The sequence below is a fragment of the Panthera leo genome, chromosome C2 (genome assembly GCF_018350215.1).
Source record: "Panthera leo isolate Ple1 chromosome C2, P.leo_Ple1_pat1.1, whole genome shotgun sequence".
NCBI classification, from domain to species: Eukaryota; Metazoa; Chordata; class Mammalia; order Carnivora; family Felidae; genus Panthera; species Panthera leo.
The window spans coordinates 156,362,002-156,380,981 of record NC_056687.1 but is presented as its reverse complement, the minus strand read 5'-3'; the positions used below and the strand labels follow the sequence as shown (position 1 = coordinate 156,380,981).

General features: G+C 41.7%; 1 protein-coding gene across 8 annotated transcripts in view; it reads right to left on the bottom strand.

Moving 5' to 3' along the window:
- FBXL2 (F-box and leucine rich repeat protein 2) overlaps positions 1-18,980 on the bottom strand; it is a 133,970-nt gene that overhangs the window by 59,735 nt on the left and 55,255 nt on the right. For all 8 annotated transcript variants that reach the window (XR_006207337.1, XR_006207338.1, XM_042955922.1 and 5 more), the window contains 3 exons: positions 12,482-12,536; positions 11,775-11,849; positions 5,933-6,027 (listed from right to left, as the gene is read on the bottom strand). Coding sequence is in view for 6 of the 8 variants with exons in the window: in XM_042955922.1 (XP_042811856.1) it covers positions 5,933-6,027; positions 11,775-11,849; positions 12,482-12,536 (225 nt within the window). In the remaining 2 variants the exon portion in view is untranslated. The remainder of the gene's footprint in view (positions 1-5,932; positions 6,028-11,774; positions 11,850-12,481; positions 12,537-18,980) is intronic.

The following is an 18,980-nucleotide window of genomic DNA, read 5'->3' as shown; positions in this document are numbered from 1 at the left end:
TTTAACAACTTGGATGAAATAGACAAAATCTTTGAAAGATAAAAATTATACCAAAGGTTGCTCAAGAAGGAATAGAAAACATGAAGAGTTCTACATATACTAAATAAACAGAATTTGTAGTTAAAAACCTGAAAAAGAAACATGCAGGCCCAGATGGCCTCAGTGGTGAATTCTACCATACATTTAAGGAAAAAAATAATAAAATTCTACATAAATTCTTCCAAAATCCTGAAGAGGAGGGAACACTTCTCAATTCATTCTATGAGGCCAGTATTACTTGATACCCAAATCAGACAAAAATATCCCAAGAAAAGAAAACCGAAGAACCATATCCCTCATGAACATAGATGCAAACAAAATTAACAAAATTTTAGCAAATAGAATACACCAATATGTAAATAATATAATACATGATGACTCACACTGTTGTTTATCCAAGGGATGGAAGGTTGGTTTAACATTAAAAAATCAACCCATGTTTATAGCAGCACTATCAACAACGGCCAAAGTATGAAGAGAGCCCAAATGTCCATCAACAGATAAATGGATAAAGAAACTGTGGTATACACACACACACACACACACACACACACACACACACAATGGAGTATTACTCGGCAACCAAAAAGAATGAAATCTTGCCATTTGCAACTACGTGGATGGAACTGGAGGGTATTATGCTAAGTGAAATTAGAGAAAGACAAATATCATATGACTCCACTCATATGATAACTTTAAGAGACAAAACAGGTGAACATCAGGGAAGGGAAACAAAAATAACATAAAATCAGGGAGGGGGACAAAACATAAGAGACTCATAAATATGGAGAACAAACAGAGGGTTACTGGAGGGATTGTGGGAGGGGGGATGGGCTAAATGGGTAAGGGACACTAAGGAATCTACTCCTGAAATCATTGTTTTACTATATGCTAACTAATTTGGATGTAAATTTAAAAAAATTAAAAATAAAATTAAAAATAAATACTAAAAAAAAAAAAAATCAGCCAATGTAATTCACCATGGTAACTAAACAGGTAAAACCACACAATAATCTAAAAGACACAGAAAAAGGACTTGACAAAATCTAACATCCACACTCAACTGAAAAGAAAAACCCTCAGCCAACTAGAAATAGAAGAAAATTTCCCCAATTTGATGATCATCAGCAAAAAAATCTAGAACTAACACCATATTTGGATGCCTTCTCCCTAAGGTCATGAACTGTCTAGGATGTCTGTTTTCACTATTTCTATTCAACACTGTACTAGAGATTCTAGCCAGTGCAATAAGGCAAGAATAAGAAAAGGCACTAATTGGAAACAAAGAAGAAAAACTATCTTTGATGATAGGTGACATGACTCCTGTTTATGCAGAAAATCCAAAGTAACAAACAAAAAAGCTACTAAAACGGAGTCTATTAAGGCTGAAGGACAAACAATCAATGTACAAAAATCAATAGTATTTCTGTTTACTAACAAAGAAGAATCAAAAATTGAAATAAAAAACACTACTTATAACATTTCATAACACAGATAAATATGACAAAATATGTGTATAATTGTTCTACTGAAAACTGTAAAACATGCTGAAAGAAATTTTAACACACCTAACTATACGGAGAGATATACCACGTTCATGAGTTGGGAGACTCAACATTGTTAAGATGTCAGTTCTCCCCAAATTGATCTATGAATTCAGCATCATCCTAAATCATGATCCCAGCAAGATTTTTTTGTAGAAATTGACAAGCTGATTCTATAGTTTATATGAAAATGCAATCTAGAACGGCAAACAATTTTGAAAAGAACAAAGTTGGAGGAAAAACACTATTTGATTTCAAACTTATAAAGCTGCAGTTAATCCAGACCGTGTGGTTTGGTATAAAGACAGACAAATAGATCAATGGAAAATATAGAGAGTATAAAAATAGTCCCACAGTTATTTGGACAACTGATTTTCAACAAAGGTGCCAAGGCAATGAAGTGCAGAAAGGGTGGTCATTTCAACATATGGTGTTAGAATAACCAAACATCATATGCAAAAAATGAATTTCAATTTATACCTCACACCATATACAAAAATCAACTCAAAATGGATCATAGATCTAAACTACCAACCTCTAGAAACACAGGAGAAAATCTTTATGACTCTGGGTTAGGCAAAGATCTCATATATCGTTGACAAAAATTGATAAGTTGAATTTCATTAAAATGAAAAACTTCTCTTCAAAAAACAGGTAAGAGAATACAAAGATAAACCACAGACTGGAAGAAAACATTTACAAAATACAAATCTGATAAAATTCTCAAAATTCAATGGTAAGACAAAAAACAATCCAATGAATAAAAAGGGCAAAAAACCCACATTCGAACAGATATTTCAGCAAAGAAAATACGTGGATAGGGGCTCCTGGGTGGATCAGTCAATTCAGCATTTGACTCTTGATTTCGGTTCAGGTCATAATCCCAGGGTCATGGGATCGAGCCCCGTGTCTGGCTCCATGCTGAGTGTAGAGCCTGCTTAAGATTATCTCTCTCTGCCTCTGCCCCTCTCATCCACTCATGCACTCTCACTACCTCTCAAAAAAAGAAAAGAAAGTATGTGGATAGCAAAAGTACATTAAAAAATACTCGGGGTGCCTGGGTGGCTCAGTCGGTTAAGTATCTGACTCTCAATTTTGGCTCAGGTCGTGATCTCACAGTTCGTAAGTTTGAGCCCCATGTCTGGTTACACGCTGACAGTGTGGAGCCTGCTTGGGACTCTCTCTCTCCTTCTGCCCTTCTCCCACTCTCACATGCGCTTTCTCTCTCCCTCTTTCTCTCTCTTTCCCTCCCTCCTTTGTCCCTCCCCTGCTCGTGCTCTCTCTCTGTCAAAATAAAGAAATAAACTTTAAAAAAAGACGCTCAACAACATTAATCATTAGAAATACAAATTAAAACCACCATGAAATACCACTACACATATCTATCTATCAGAAAGGCTAAAATTAAGAAGACTGACCTACCAAATGTTGACAAGGTGGGGGAGGGACTGGAAGTACCACACACTTCTGGTGGGAATACAAAATGGTATAATCCTTTTGGGAAACAGTTTGAAAGGTTTAAAAAGTTAAACACACACCCACCAAATGATCTAGCTAATCCTAGGGATTTACCCAAGAGAAATGAACATATATGACATACGAAGTCTTATACACAAATGTTCATAGCAGCTTTATATGTAATGGCTGCAAACTGGAAAGAACCCAAATGAGAAATTAATAGATGGTATTATATCCATTAAATGGATCACTATTCAGCAATAAAAAAGAATGAATTACTGATACATACGACCACACGGGTGGATCTCAAAACAATGATGTTGAGTGGAAGAGGCCAGGCAAAAAGGAGTACATACTGGATAATTAGTTAAACTTTTGAAAATTCAAACTAACCTATAGCAGCAGAAAGCAGATCGGTGGCTGCCTAGCAGTGGGACAGACACAGGGTGGGAGGGAGGGAGGGATTATAAAGGCACATGAGGAAACGTTCGTGGGACATGCAATGTTCATTATTTTGATTACAGTGTTGGTCTTATGGGTACATACATATGCCTAAAATGATCAAATTGTACCCTTCAAGTACATACAGTTTATTGTATCTCAATTACATCTCAATAAACCTGTTAAAAATCCCCAGGACTTCATATATAATGATGGAGCAAGAGTTACAGAGAGCATACATGTAAGATTATTAGTACTGGGGTTTTAATCTATTTTGATTATTACTGTATCTCCATTCCCTAGATCAGTGCCTGGCGTAGTCGGGCTCAATAAACATTTGCAAGCGAATAGCCTCCCTCCATCAAAAACAACACTACATATGTGGAACAGAGTAGATGCCAAGGCTAGCTCTAGGTCATTACAAGAAAAAACTGGAGGGGTGCCTGGGTGGCTCAGTCGGTTAAATGTCCGACTTCCACTCAGGTCATGATCTCATGGTTCGTGGGTTCGAGCCCTGCATCGGGCTCTGTGCTGACAGCTCAGAGCCTGGAGCCTGCTTCAGATTCTGTGTCTCCCTCTTTCTCTGCCCCTCCCCTGCTCATACTCTCTCTCTCTCTCTGTCTTTCAAAAATAAACAAATGTCAAAAAAAAATTTTTTAATGAAAAAAAAAAAAAAAACCCGGAGACATAACAAAATTCTTTCCGAGTCATAATTCTGGGATTATGCTTGTCAGTTTTTCTCACAGTAATCTGGTCTCACATATTAAAGATGTATGAGATATTAACATCGATTTTTACTATAAAAATTATGGTAAACCAATAACATTCTCAGTCTCACAGGATAGTTTTGCTAGTGTATATGGCTTTATTCTAATTGCCAAGGTAAGAATATATTTCTTTGATATTCCTTATCTATAATCCACATCTTCACATTTGTTTTTTTTGTTTTGTTTTATTATTTTTTTTTAAGTTTATTTATTTTTGAGACAGAGAGAGACAGAGCATGAATGGGGGAGGGGCAGAGAGAGAGGGAGACACAGAATCGGAAGCAGGCTCCAGGCTCTGAGCCATCAGCCCAGAGCCCGACGTGGGGCTCGAACTCACGGACCGCAAGATCGTGACCTGAGCCGAAGTCGGACGCTTAACTGACTGAGCCACCCAGGCGCCCCCACATTTGTTTTTTTTAACGGAACGACTATTAAACTTACGTTCTCTACTACCAATTATCTTAGGACCTATTTGGTACATTGAAGCTCCATATTAAAATAGAACTAATCTATTCCATCAGTTTACAAAACTTTTGAAGTAGCAGAAAATTTGGCCTCATGACCTGAGTTTCTTGATTAAAAAAAAAACAAAACACTTTGTTCCATAACATTTAAAGGGAGTATTATGATCCTTAAAATATAGTATGAACGGGGGGCACCTGGGTGGCTCAGTCAGTTAAGCACCTGACTCCTGACTTTGGCTCAGGTCATGATTTCATCGTTCTTGAGATCAAGCCCCAAGCCGAGCCCTGTGCTGATGGTGTAGAGCCTGCTTGGGAGTCTCTCTCTCCCTTTCTCTCTGCCCCTCCCCCGCTTGTGCTGTCTCTCTCAAAATAAATACATAAACATTTAAAAACATGTTATGAGTCAATTTTCCTAGCAATGGTGCAGCAGATGTTTCAATGACAAATTACGCCACCTGTAATTTTACTGCACGTTCTCACTGGCAGTTGCGACTGACGTACATGGGGGTGACGCTTAGGTCTACGAGAGACAAAGTCCGTCCCAAGGTTCTAGGGGGCAGTGTGTATTCTAATGTAGCCAACCTCAAACAACAGTAGAGGCCACAAGGATAAAAACATAAAGGCTTTAATTATGTCTTGTCTCCAGAAAAGCACGTGCCCTTAACGGCGGACTGCTAACATTTCCAATAAATAATGGCTACCCAGCAAGAGGTGGGCAAGCATGTGTTTGGGGTTAACTATAATAAAAAGACTGTGGTAATCACACCCTTTTAGGAGCATGCAGAATTCCAGGTTATGTGCAGGACGCTTCTGAAAGAATTATTTTGCCAAGTAGGAGAATACACAAAAAGGTGGTCACTTTCATGAAGATGAAGCTAGCAAGAAGGGGAAGTGAAGAAGGGAACAGAGGCTAACCATCGTATCGTGCCCCAGGCCCTTCGTGCGTGCTGTTTCGAGTGATGCCCGTGACAGTGTCACGCAGGAACCACAGCTGCCTTCGCTTTGCAGAAGAGAGAGCAACCCCCAGCGAGGTGAAATAATGCGTCCTCAGGCCACATCCCTAACCCAGGCCGGAGGATTCCAAACTTTTACTCTACACAAATTACCACAGAAACGACGTCACAGGAGAAGAGCACTTAATATGCTTGGTTTGTTCTTGCTGATGGCAAGTCGGCTACGAGCTGCCACCACAGAGTGAATCACTGTGGATCCAACTTACTTCAAGGAGGAGTCCCCAACACCGATGCAACCCCGCAGGCTGAGCTTCCTCAGGAACCCACCGCATCGCTTGGAGATATTTTCCACTACTCGACCCTTGAATCAAGAAAGTCGGGAAAAACATCTTAAGTTTCATGCTGCTTATCTAATGGCATAATAACCTGAAATTTAGAAACGGAATCGAATTTTCCCGGGCATAAAAGAAGCTATTTCGGAACATTCTTCCAACACCCCACCTTGTTCCTAGCGTATAAAGGAGCTGCAGGCATGGAGAAATAGTTTCAATTAAAGCGTTAAATATTAAAAAAAAAAAAAAAAAAAATCCGTGCACTATGTTTTGGAAGTTTTAGCCCCGGAGCTAGGCCTCCCCTTACAGGGCTCACGGCTACTCCACCGATGACCAGGCTTTGTGAGGTCAGCTATGGGAACACTGGGTGCTGAGCAGGGGTCTACAACAACGTTGCTCCAAAAAACACCAAACTTTGTTGTAGCCGAATATTACGGCACTAGAAGTCTGAAGATGTATCATAAAAGCTCCCCCACATTCTTCTTAGAAATCCCTATGTAAACACATTTCCTTTGAAAAAGGAACTCGGGCTGGCAGATACGTTAAAGGGGAAAAAAATGAACATCGATTAACACTTTCACTTTTTCAGGCACGATTTTAACACTTCCTTGTACGTATTACGACTCATCTAATATTCACGACAACCTCACGGGCTACTACTCGACAATGGAGACCATGAAGAATGTGTCTGGAATACAGAAGATCCCTTAGGAATCTCTCTTAGCATTACCATGCCCTGTGATTCAGGCCAGTAAAAGACTACAGGTCAATCTAGGTGGAACGACCAATGACCCATACACTTCAGAAAGTACCATAGTAACGAACCATGACTAGCTGGGGGGCCTGCTGGAGATAAAGGGAGCACAGAACGTGCAGTAGAAGAAGGTAGTTGTAAACACCGAGGACCACCATGCGACCAATTCCAGAAATGAAAACTGCAATTGTCATGAGTGTTTCTCCCTATTTTGTTATGAGAGTGTGTGTGCGTGTGTGTGTGTGTAGAGATAATACTTTTTTTTTTAAGAGAGAGAGGGCGAGTGAGGGAGGGGCAGAAGGAGAGGGGGAGAGAGAATCTTGAGCAGGCTCCGTGCCCAGCACGGAGCCTGACGTGGGGCTCAGTCCCCCAACAGTGAGATGGTGACCCGAGCTGAAAGTAAGACATTTAACTGAGCCACCCAGGCGCCCCACGTTTGTTTTCTTTCCCCTCCTATTCCCTTATGTAAAATAAGATGTATTGCCACCAAACCATGGTATTTAACTGTTGTTACTTCTGCATCATGGTATTTAAGGTACAGGGTACCAGGAAGAGTGAACATCACTCAGGACTTTCTTCCTCTGAGGAAGGAGTTGGTGTGTTTCCGTTGTACGCTGGGTACTTGTATCACATTAGGCGCAATTACAGTCTTTGGAGATTAAGTGCAGGTTGAGGAGACGCGTATGGGCGCCACATCGACAAGGGGTGAACCTGTGCTAATCCATCTTATGTGCCAACTTGACTGGGCCACGGGATGCCCAGATCGCTGGCCAAACAGTATTCTGTGTATCTCTGTGAGGGCACTTCTGGATTAGATTAACATTTGGATCAGTGGAGGGAGTAAAGCAGATTGCCCCTCCTAGTGTGGGTGGACCTCATCCAATCAACTGAAGACCTGAATGGAATCAAAAAGGCTGAGTAAAAGGTAACTCCTCCTCCTGCCTGACTGCTTGAGCTGAGACACTGGTCTTTTCTGGCCTTGGGACTCGGGGGAAACCTCAGCTCTTCTTAGGTCTGGAAGCTGTCAGCTCTCAGACTGGAATTTCCCACATCAGCTCTGCTGGTTCACAGGTCTTAAGACCCAGATTGGAGCTACACGTCAGCTCTCCTGGGCCTCCTGCTTCCCAACTGCCGATCTTGGGACTTCTCAGCCTCCATCATCGCCTGACCCGATTCCTTACACTAAATCTATGTAGCTACATACACACACACACACACACTAGTGGCTGTTTCTCTGGAGAATCCTAATGCAGACTGGATCTATTACCTTCATTTTGCAAATAAAGAAAGTAAATGTTTACATCGCCAAGGTTACACTTTAGTGAGTAGTAGAGTTAGGGTTCTAACATGTTTATGTGATTCTAAAGGCCGTGTACCCCGCGTAAGTACTACCTCTATGAGGTAGAAAATACCGAAAAAAGGGCCATTGGGGTTTCTAAAAAAACACTATTATCCTTACTATATAAAACAGCAATCTGGGCCCTGAACTGTAAGCACTAACAATTCACTAGATCTCATCAAACCACAGGATCACAGGAATAGGGCTCACATATGTTGTTACCTGGCTAACTGATGAATAGATAAAGAAGATGTGGTATATGTATATATAGATAGATATATAGATATAGATACATACACAATGGAATACACTCGGTGATGAAAAAGAATGAGATCTTGCCATCTGCAACAATGTAGATGGAACTAAAGTGTATTATCCTAAAAATAAGTCAGGCAAAGAAAAATGAAATATGATTTTGCTCATATGTGGAATTTAAGGAATGCAACAGATGAAATAGGGGGAGGGAAGGAAAAATAAGATAAAAACAGGGAGGGGGAGACTCCTAAGTAGAGGACAAACTGAGGGTTGCTGGAGGGGTGGTGGGTGGGGGATGGGCTAAACGGATGATGGGCATTAATGAGAGCACTTGTTGGGACGAGCGAGCGCTGGGTGTTGTACATAAGTGATGAATCACTAAATTCTACTCCTGAAACCAATACTACACTGTATGTTAACTAACTTGAATTTAAACAATAAATTTTTTTTTTTTAAAAGATGGAAATCTAAACTTCGGTATTGCTAGCAGCTTTATTTATGCTTTCTTAAGAGTTAACAAATCTCTGTCTTTAGAGGGAAAAACAGATTATGACTTGGAAGTCCAAGATAAATAAATATTTAAGTACAGAATAAGACAGCAAAAACCCCTCCATACCAATGTCGGCAAATGGAGCACACATGTTTTTCTCCATTTAAATTTAGTTACATTTATATGAGCTTTCTATTCTTCCTTTCTTTGGAGGAAAGGCTTTTGTACTGGAATAAAAAAAATTATATTAAGAATTTTCTACTCCGCTGTTTCCAACTAAGAGGAAAAAATGAGCAAATTCTTTCTGAATGCAAAAGTCAAGTCAATGGCTGTATGTTATCCATTTAGATAGTATGTTGTAGGTGTGGATTTTGCAATGAAGGGATTTAGAGAGAAACAAAGCCTAAATGGAGGGACCTTTGGAGTTGTAATTTTTAGATGAGCATGCTACTCGGTTATTCCTCACTTTTGGCTGGTAGAATCCAATGGCACAAAAATATCCAACTTTTAAAGGCATGGAAAATGCCTAAACATCAGGGAAACAACACTTATTCAGGAAAGAGTGATGCTGAAGGAAAGGCGCCGAAGCACACGTGCCTTCTGGGCACTCTAGTCTGCCTTTTCTCTAAAACATGACATCACGTAATCCATTGTGTTCAAGGTGACTACTGTCCTCTTACTAAGTGAAAGACCTTGGGTAAGTCACTCAAACATTTTGTGCCTCGGCTTCTTCAATGTGGTGTTTCTGAGGAGATTAAATGAACATATGTAAGCTGCTTAAATAGTGCCAGGCACACAGTAAGTACTATTAACCTATTAATCCGGAACCTTGGTACCTTCTCGGTCTTTCAACATATCCATAAATCGTCATTTTCGTCCCAAATAAATTTGAGATGATTGGCTTATCCATGGAATGCTTCCCAGGGTGAGTATCCAATGGATCCTATTTAGACAATACTGGGGGCCCCAATACTTGAATCCAATCTGGGTTCAAATTGCTAGCCCGCAAGGGTGACTAAATAGTGTTAGACTAGACTGAAACCCTGGTACCAACTGTTTCAAGTTTTCACAAGTAATGTTTTACATAACTGGTGAGCCGTAAGCTAGTCTCTCTTCAGTGGAAGTACGTACTCTTAAATATTTCTGCAATGTGTTTATAGAACGGCAGTCAGCCATCAGCTAAAATTCTGAAATCAAATAATGCATAAGGCAGTGCCACTCACTTGAAATAGCATTTTTAAAGCTCTGGACGTAAATGTTTTAAGTGTGCTTTCAAAAGGTTGTACAGTTTGGAAAAATCATCAAAGAACACTGAGGGGACAATAAGAACCAAGAGTAAGAATGCATAATTTGCAAATTGTAAAAAAAAACAATGACTCTCCCTTGGCCAGCATAAATGACTGCAATTTTTGGAATCTAATGTGCTTCTCAACATCACTAAGTAAACACAATGAACAAAGATCTAGAGATTATCGGTCTGAAGGGGAATCACGTGTCAGCATGTTTGGGTGGGGCACTGTTGCAATCACTGCTATTAAGTCTGGAAAGAGCGTTAAAGAACCCCTAACCCAGGGGCCACAGTCCAAGCCAGCAAAGAGAATTTGTCTTTCCAGGTGGGCGTGAAGCCCTGAGGCCTTCCAAGCTCAGAGCAAGAGAGGAACCCACAGTGGGAAGCGCTGTGCTCAGCCCCTCTGCCCCACTGTCTGACACTGGGTTGGAGACTCTCCAGCTAATCCCCTGGAGAAGGAGGTGAAGGGGCCCCACACTGGCCATTAGCTCCCCGAGGTAACACCGGGTTAAGTAACTGGCAGGAAATTGTTTGGGCGCAACTCACCGTCAAGCGTGATTATTTCCTTATCCGTTAAAAAAGACACAGAACGTACACTTTGGCAAAAACACTTCACGAAAATGCTATATGAGGAACCGAACCAAAATACAGTTCCACTGACTATAACTGAGTTGGCTACCCCAGAAGTGAACAAGGTTTTCCTAACATGGGGTAGATAAACTTCAGAATCTCAACACCCTAAAACAGCTCTCTAGACAATTCCTGTGTGCAATGCTCTTTATTACTTCTCTCTTAGTTTTTAGTCATAAATTGGTATTCAATACAAAAGCTGTTTGAAAATAAACTTTTCTCATTTGCTCAGGCTGATCACTCCTAGATGGAGATGTTCCCATATTTCTAGGTAAATACATGAGAATCCTAGACTTAGAAAAGGCTTTAAGGATCATTTGGCTTCTTTACTTTACGGATAATAAAACTGAAGCGCTGAGATAGTCTGTGGCTTAAGTGGCTGAGCGGGAGCGATCGTCCAGGTCTCCAGCCTCACTCCTGGCCCCAATTCTTCTGCTATTTCTCCATTCTTGGTGCTGAATGAGAATTCTCGGTGGAGCTTTCAGATCAATAAATGTGTGTCAAGAGTCTCCTAAGATTAAAGCACGGAACCAGGTGTTAATGATGCAGGAATGGGGCTTTAAAAAGCTCGGTGACGGGGAACCTGGGTGGCTCAGTCGGTTGAGCGTCCGACTTCGGCTCAGGTCGCGATCTCACGGTCCGTGAGTTTGAGCCCCAAGTCGGGCTCTGTGCCGACAGCTCGGAGCCTGGAGCCTGCTTTGGATTCTGTGTCTCCCTCTCTCTCTGCCCCTCCCCCCCTCATGCTCTGTCTGTCTCAAAAATAAATAAAAACATTAAAAAAAAATAAAAAGCTCAGTGATACCACTAAGGTTATAAACATGAACAAGGAGAAAAGTAGTCTATTACTGATACAGAACCCAAAGCAAAATGCAAGTAGAATTTTGGTCCTCATGTATGCAGACACCTTCTTGGGTCTTTATATTAAATCTGACTAAATGCAGCAAAATTAAAAGGCAGGAAAGAGTGACCAGTTTACTCACCTTTTTAAAAAGTCCTATGTCTAAAATAAAGCTAACTTACCTCCACATCTGTCTGAAAGTTAAAAAGGTCTATTCTTTGCCAGTTGCTTCCATCCAGGGCTAAAATGTTCCAGGCCTGGGAGGCGGGAGGAAGGGGAGGAGAGACAGGGGTGAAGGCAACTGTTAGAGGAAGTCTTGACTCAGCCTCTGTATTTTCAAACTTTTATTATCTTTTTTTGAAAGATTTTATTTTTAAGTCCTCTCTACACCCAACGTGGGGCTCGAACTTACAACGCCAAGATCAGGCGTCCCATGATCTACCTACCGAGCCAGGCAGGCGCCCCTAAACTTTTATTCTTGATATACATTAAGTTGACAATCAAAAATGGAATTATGGGGGCGCCTGGGTGGCGCAGTCGGTTAAGCTTCTGACTTCAGCCAGGTCACGATCTCGCGGTCTGTGAGTTCGAGCCCCGCGTCAGGCTCTGGGCTGATGGCTCGGAGCCTGGAGCCTGTTTCCAATTCTGTGTGTCTCCCTCTCTCTCTGCCCCTCCCCCGTTCATGCTCTGTCTCTCTCTGTCCCAAAAATAAATAAAAAACGTTGAAAAAAAAAAATTAAAAAAAAAAAAAAACAAAAAAAAAAAACAAAAATGGAATTATGTTAAATACAAAAGATGATATTAAAGTTAACTGCTTGCTTGAACTAAAACTCATTCTCATTCTAATAAAACTTGGTATTTATTGATAAACATCTGGTTAATACTCTACCTTGGAAATCTGTGCACATCGGCACAAAGTTACTATATCCAAGAAGGAAAATATTCTAGGAAGAAAGGGGAGAAACAAAAAAATGAGACAGTATTAACGTTTTAGGATATTTACAACTTTAAAGATAAAATCTAATGTGCCACCTGGATAGATCGTAAGTTTTTTCAAGATTCCTCAATTCACAATAGACAAGCTCACTACAATTCTACGTCACTACTGTGAAATGTTAAATGTCCACACGTTCCAAAGCTGTTTTAAACACACTACACAAATCCCCTTAAAACAGCACCAATTAAAGTCGTATGCCCTTTGTTCCAAAGACATGGACACGGGACACTAGATCGTAACTTGGTTCTATCAAAAAGCCAAATGTCTAACCTCCCAGACACTAAGCCCAGGGAGAGCTAAATCCTTCTCATTTCCATGTCCCTAGCACACGTCTCATGTCCCAAACCCCTCTTTTGGTGGCAGATGGACCCAACAGGCTCAGATGCCCGAGCCTCAAATAACGCGGTCGAGCAACACTCGGCGCTAAACTCCGTTTGGTTTTGGCACATTTGTTCGCAAGGCGGAAGGGGATGGAGCCCGGTCACTGGGAAGCTGTACGGGAGACCGGTTTTTCCTGAGCAGAAGCCGAGAACCACAGGAGACGAGGAAGGTGGGAAAAAGCAAGGCAGGCGAGGAAACGAAACCCTAGCTGACGCCAGCTGTGCCCTCGGAGGAGGCGGCACCGTCAGCCAGCGTGGCAGGCGTCCGAGCGAGGGCCCCACGCCGGCGGTGGAGGGAGCTGCCGCTGGCGGTCAGCGCTGTGCAGCAGCGGCTGCAAAAAACAGGGAGCGGCTTTCTCGCGAGAAGAAAGGTGGGCGGGGCCGAGGTCGGGACGGAAAGAGGATCTCCGTTCTCATAGTTCTGGAAGGTACCCACGGAAGTGTGCGTCCGTGCGGGGCAAGGGGCCGGAGGGGGCTGGCCCACAGGCGCCTGCAGAGCTCTTCGAGGCTCTGCAGAGGTGACAGTCGGTGGCGAGCCGAAAACCCGCGCGCTCAGGAAGGACCCGCGAGCCACCGCGGCACGGCAAGCGGCTTCGGGTGAAAAGCAGAGGCTGGAAGCACACGGGCCACGCTGACCTTACAAACCCCGGTGGGGCTCCGTCTACAGGAAAATGCCGGTGGCTGAACACGCGCACTCACACGACGCCAAACACGCTTCGGCGTGTCCGCCAACACTCGCACGGCCTGCGTGGAAACACATCGCGCCCCACCCCCGGGCCCTGCCGCCTCAAGGCCCACGTCCTGTGCCACACGAGCCTCCTAGGACGGGCCACAGCCGATCGCCTGTCCCCCGAGAGAACGAGGGCCCCGCGGAGAAAAGCCCACGGTAGGGCGGAGCGCTCCACGCTGGGGCTGAGCTGTGAAGCGAGCGCCGCGGGGGAAAGAGGAGCTGGCCCAGCCTCCCTTGAAAGCCTCCAAGACCCCCCGCCTTGGAGACCACGTGCCGTCCCCTCTTGGCCAGAAGAGCTGTACTGATGATCGTAAAACCAGCTGAGTCCGGTCGCGTGCCTGCCAGGTGCCGGCCGCAGTTTATGTTCGCCACTTCACGGTCCCAACGCCGTCATGAGACGCTGTCCTGATCTGTTTCTTCCAGACAGGTCAGTAACTTGCCCAGGCCGCACAGACTGTAAGAGCAGAGCTAGGACGTAAACCCAGGTAGTCCGGCCGGAGAGCCCAAGCCCGTGGCCACTCTCCACGCAGCCTCAGTTTACCAGGGCTGTTTTTCCTTCAGGGGCGGACCGGATGCCGTCGCTTCAACTGAACAGCAAATGAAGCAGTTGTGTTTCCATGGAAAACTACGTATGGAAAACCCGTATCTTCGAACGTTAGAATCACACCAACAGAAGCGAAATGCCCACACGTCCAGACACACACGAGAAGCAACAGCCGGAACGCAAGCTTACATCTCTCATGCTTACCAGCAAATTCCGTGGTGACTCAATGAAAAAGTAGACCGCCTGTAGTATTGACATTATTTCCCCTTTCCCCGTGACCCCACGAAACCGTGTAGTTGAATCTGCACAAGTTAAATAGGCAAGATGGGGCTCCAGACTGCCAAGGCGCAGCCTAAGCCAAATTCCTGAATCATGTTTCAGTGAATAAAATAAATGACCTGAATGGCAGCGCCGGGGACACTGGCAATAGAAACGGAGCTCGCTAGAGGAGTTAGAGTCATGGGAAGTTGAGCTCTGCACTTTCCAACGCAATCTCTTTTTTTGTTTTTTTTTTTCCTGGAAATTGCTTCCTACCTCGAATGTTATCATTTCACCCTTCATTAGGAAAGCATTGCGACGGCAACTTGGTCATAAGCGAATATATAGAGGGGTATCCAGGAGGGGATGTACTTCTGGACTTTGTAAGACTCTTCGAATTATGAAGTTTTCTAAGCCTTGATGTCTGTTAACGTAAGTCCTTCAACTTGGTTCTTCATCAAGATTACGTTGCCTATTCTTGGTGCTTAGAATTTCCGTTTCCGCTTACATTTTAGAATTGGCACGTCAGTTTTCACAAGAAAACTTTATGCAATTTTTATTGGGATTACATCGCATTTATAGAAACTTTGGGGACAATGAGATCTTCACAATATTAAGTCTTCCAATTCAGAAACATGATATATTCCCTTATTTATTTAGGACATCTTTAATTTCTCAGAGTAATTTTTGTAGTTTTCCACATAGATTTTCTGTTCATCTTTAGATTCCACCCGCCGCCCCCCAGTTATTTGATGTGTTACTATTAAAATGAAATTTTTTAATGTCATTTTTTTTTTAAGTAGGCTTCATGCCCAGCATGGAGCCCAACGTGGAGCTTAAATCTATGACCCTGAGATCAAGCCCTAAGCTGAGACCAAGAGTCCAATGCTTAACCGATTGAGACACCCACATATTTTAAGTAAGCTTTATGCCCAACGTGGGGCTTGAACTCATGAACCTGAGATCAAGAGTCACATGCTCTACCGACTGAGCCAACCAAACGCCTCTTCAATGTCATTTTCTAATCGTTGCAAGTATACATAATCTCCATACATTTACCTTGTATCCACCAACACTTCCAAATTCATTAATATATGCTCTTCTCTAGTGTCAATAATGGTAATGAAAGACATCTTTTTCTCATTGCCATTTCAGAGAAAAAGCTGTCACTTTTTAGTTATTATGACATTTACTATACGGTTTTCCTTCCCCCTTCCTTTTCAACTTTTAAAAGTTACTTTGTTATACCCTGTAAAAGGTTTCAGTTTTGTCCATGCACGACTTAACCATCTCTTTAACATTCACTTATCTCCCCTTTGAAAAATTTATTAAAAGAAAATAGTACATATAGAGTTCCCATATATTACCCTCCATATTGACACACACTTTCTCCTATTATTAACATTTTGCATTCTTGTGGCACATTTCTGACAGTTAACAAATACTGGTACATTATTATTAACTAAAGTCCATAGTTTAGGTTAAGGTTCACTCTTTGCATTGTATAATTAGTTTTATGGGTTTTGACAAATGGATGACATATACCCACCATTACAGTATTATATGTAAGAGTTCACCAGCCTGTAAGTCACCTGATTCACAAGTCCCTCCTTCTCACGAAGCCCTGTTAGCCACTGATCTTTTTTTTTTTTTTTTAACATTTATTTTTGAGAGACCGAGCACAAGTCGGGGAAGCAGGCTCTAGGCTCCAAGCTGTCAGCACAGCTGAACCCATGAACTGTGCAGTGCAGGGCTCGAACCCATGAACTGTGAGGTCATGACCTGAGCTGAAGTTGGATGCTTAACCAACTTGAGCCACCCAGGTGCCCCAGCCACCGTTTTTTGTTTGTTTTTTTTTTAATTTTTTTTTCAACGTTTTTAATTTATTTTTGGGACAGAGAGAGACAGAGCATGAATGGGGGAGGGGCAGAGAGAGAGGGAGACACAGAATCGGAAACAGGCTCCAGGCTCCGAGCCATCAGCCCAGAGCCTGACGCGGGGCTCGAACTCACGGACCGCGAGATCGTGACCTGGCTGAAGTCGGACGCTTAACCGACTGCGCCACCCAGGCGCCCCGCCACCGTTTTTTTTAATGTCTCCACAGTTTTGCCTTTTTTAGAATGTCATAATTGGAATCACACAGTATGTGCCTGTTCAGATTCGTGTCCGTCACGTAGCAATATGCATTTAAGGTGCTTCTCTTTTAGTGGCAAGATAGCTCACTATTTTTTACTGCTGTATAATACTGAACTGATTCATCCAGTTAAAGCCATCTTACGTGCTTTCCGTTTGGGGTAATTACGAATAATTCTGCTATAAACATTTGCATGCAGGTTTTTGTGTGGATGTTTCCTATTCGGATAAATGCCCAGGAATAGAACCACTAGATGATGTAACTTTATGTTTAGCATTGTAAAAACAAAACAAAACAAAAACAAAAACCACCAAACTGTCTTCCAAACTGCCTGTGCCATTCTGAATCTCCACCAGCAAAGAATGAGAGTTCCTGTTGCTCTGAATCTTGTCAACACTTGGTATAATTTGATTTTTAAACTTTAGCCATTTAAACAGGTGTACAGTGATATCTCATTGTTTAATTTTCAACTCCTTAATGACATATGCTACTAAGCAACTCTTCATACGTTCCTCGGCATCTGTAGATCTTCTTTGGTGAGATATCTGCCTAAATATTTGCCCATTTTTTAATTGATTTGTTTTCTTGCTGGGTTTTAAGAGTTCTTTATGTATTTTGGACATCAGCCCTTTATCATATATGACTTGGGCAAATATTTTCTCCCAATCGGTGGTCTTTTTATTCTCTTAATGTTGTCTTTCTCAGAGAAGAAAGTTTTAACAAAGTCCAACTTGTCAATTTTCTCTTTCATGGATCATGCTTTTGGTACTGTATCTGAAAACTCACTGCCAAACCCAAGGTCACCTACATTTTCTCCCATGCTTCTTCCAGAAGTTTCACAGTCTTGCATTTTCCATACAGGTCTATGATCCATTTTGAGTTGATTTTTGTGAAAGGGGTAAGGTCTGTGTCTACATTCTGCCTTTGCATATAGATGTCCAATTGTCCCAAACCATTTGTGGAAAAAGGTACTCTCTCCATTAAATTGCTTTTGCCCTTTTGTCAAAGACCAGTTGACTCTGTGTGGCTCTATTTCCGGGCTTCTTATTGTGTTTCACTGATCTATTTGTCTACTCTTTCACCAACAACACACTGTCTTGATTACTGTAGCTTTATGGTAAGTCTTTAAGTCAAGTAGTGTCAGTTCTCCAATACTGATCTTCAGTATTGTACTGGCTTTTCTGAATCTTCTGACTTTCCACTTAAACTTTAGAATGAGCTTGTCAATATCCACAAAATAACTTGGTGGTATTTTGACTGGGACTGTGTTGATTCTACAGGTCAACTTGGAAAGAATGAACATTTTAACAACATTGGGTTTTCCTATTCAGGAATGTGTAACATCTCTCCATTTATTTATATTTCTTTGATTTTTTTCATTGGAATTTTGGAGTTTTCATCATATAGATCTTGTACAAATTATACCAGATTTATACCTAAGTATTTCATTTTTTTATGCTAACGTAAATGGTATTGTTTTTCACTTCAATTTTTAGTTGTTCACTGGTATATAGGAAAGCAATTACATTGTACATATTAACATTGTATCCTACAAAATTGCTATAATTGCTTACTAGCTATAGAAATATTTTGTCACTTCTTTGGGATTTTCTACATACATAATCATTTCATACACAAACAAGACCAGTTTTATTTCTTCCTTTCCCATGTATCCTTTTCTTTCCTCTTTTTATCTAATTGCATTAGCTAGGACTTCCAGTACTATGAGAAACAGGAGTGGTAAGAGTGGTCATCCTTTTCTTATTCTTGATCTCAGGAAAAAAGCATTGAGTTTCTCACCATTAAGTGTTAGCTGTAGGTTTCTCATAGATATTATTTTGTTTTAATGTTTATTTATTTTTGAGAGAGACAGAGCACAAGTGGGGGAAGGGCAGAGAGAGAGAAGGGGACAGAGGACCCAAAGCTGGCTCTGTCACGACCCCAAGATCAAGAGTCATGTGCTCTACTGACTGAGCCAGCCAGGTAGCCTGGTTTTTTTTTTGTTTGTTTTTTTGATGCATACAAAAAAAATCAGGTAATTTATTTTTTTTAAAAGAGAAAACACATAGCTGCTTTTTATTAAAAAACTCAGAGATGAAATAAATCTACTGAGCCCTAAAACATTTCTTTCTTTTTTTTTAAATTAATTTAATTTTTTTTTTTAAATTTACATCCAAATTAGTTAGCATATAGTGCAACAATGATTTCAGGGGTAGATTCCTTAATGCTCCTTAATCATTTAGCCCAACCCCCTCCCACAACCCCTCCAGCAACCCTCAGTTTGTTCTCCATATTTCTGAGTCTCTTTTGTCCCCCTCCCTGTTTTTGGATTATTTTTGTTTTCC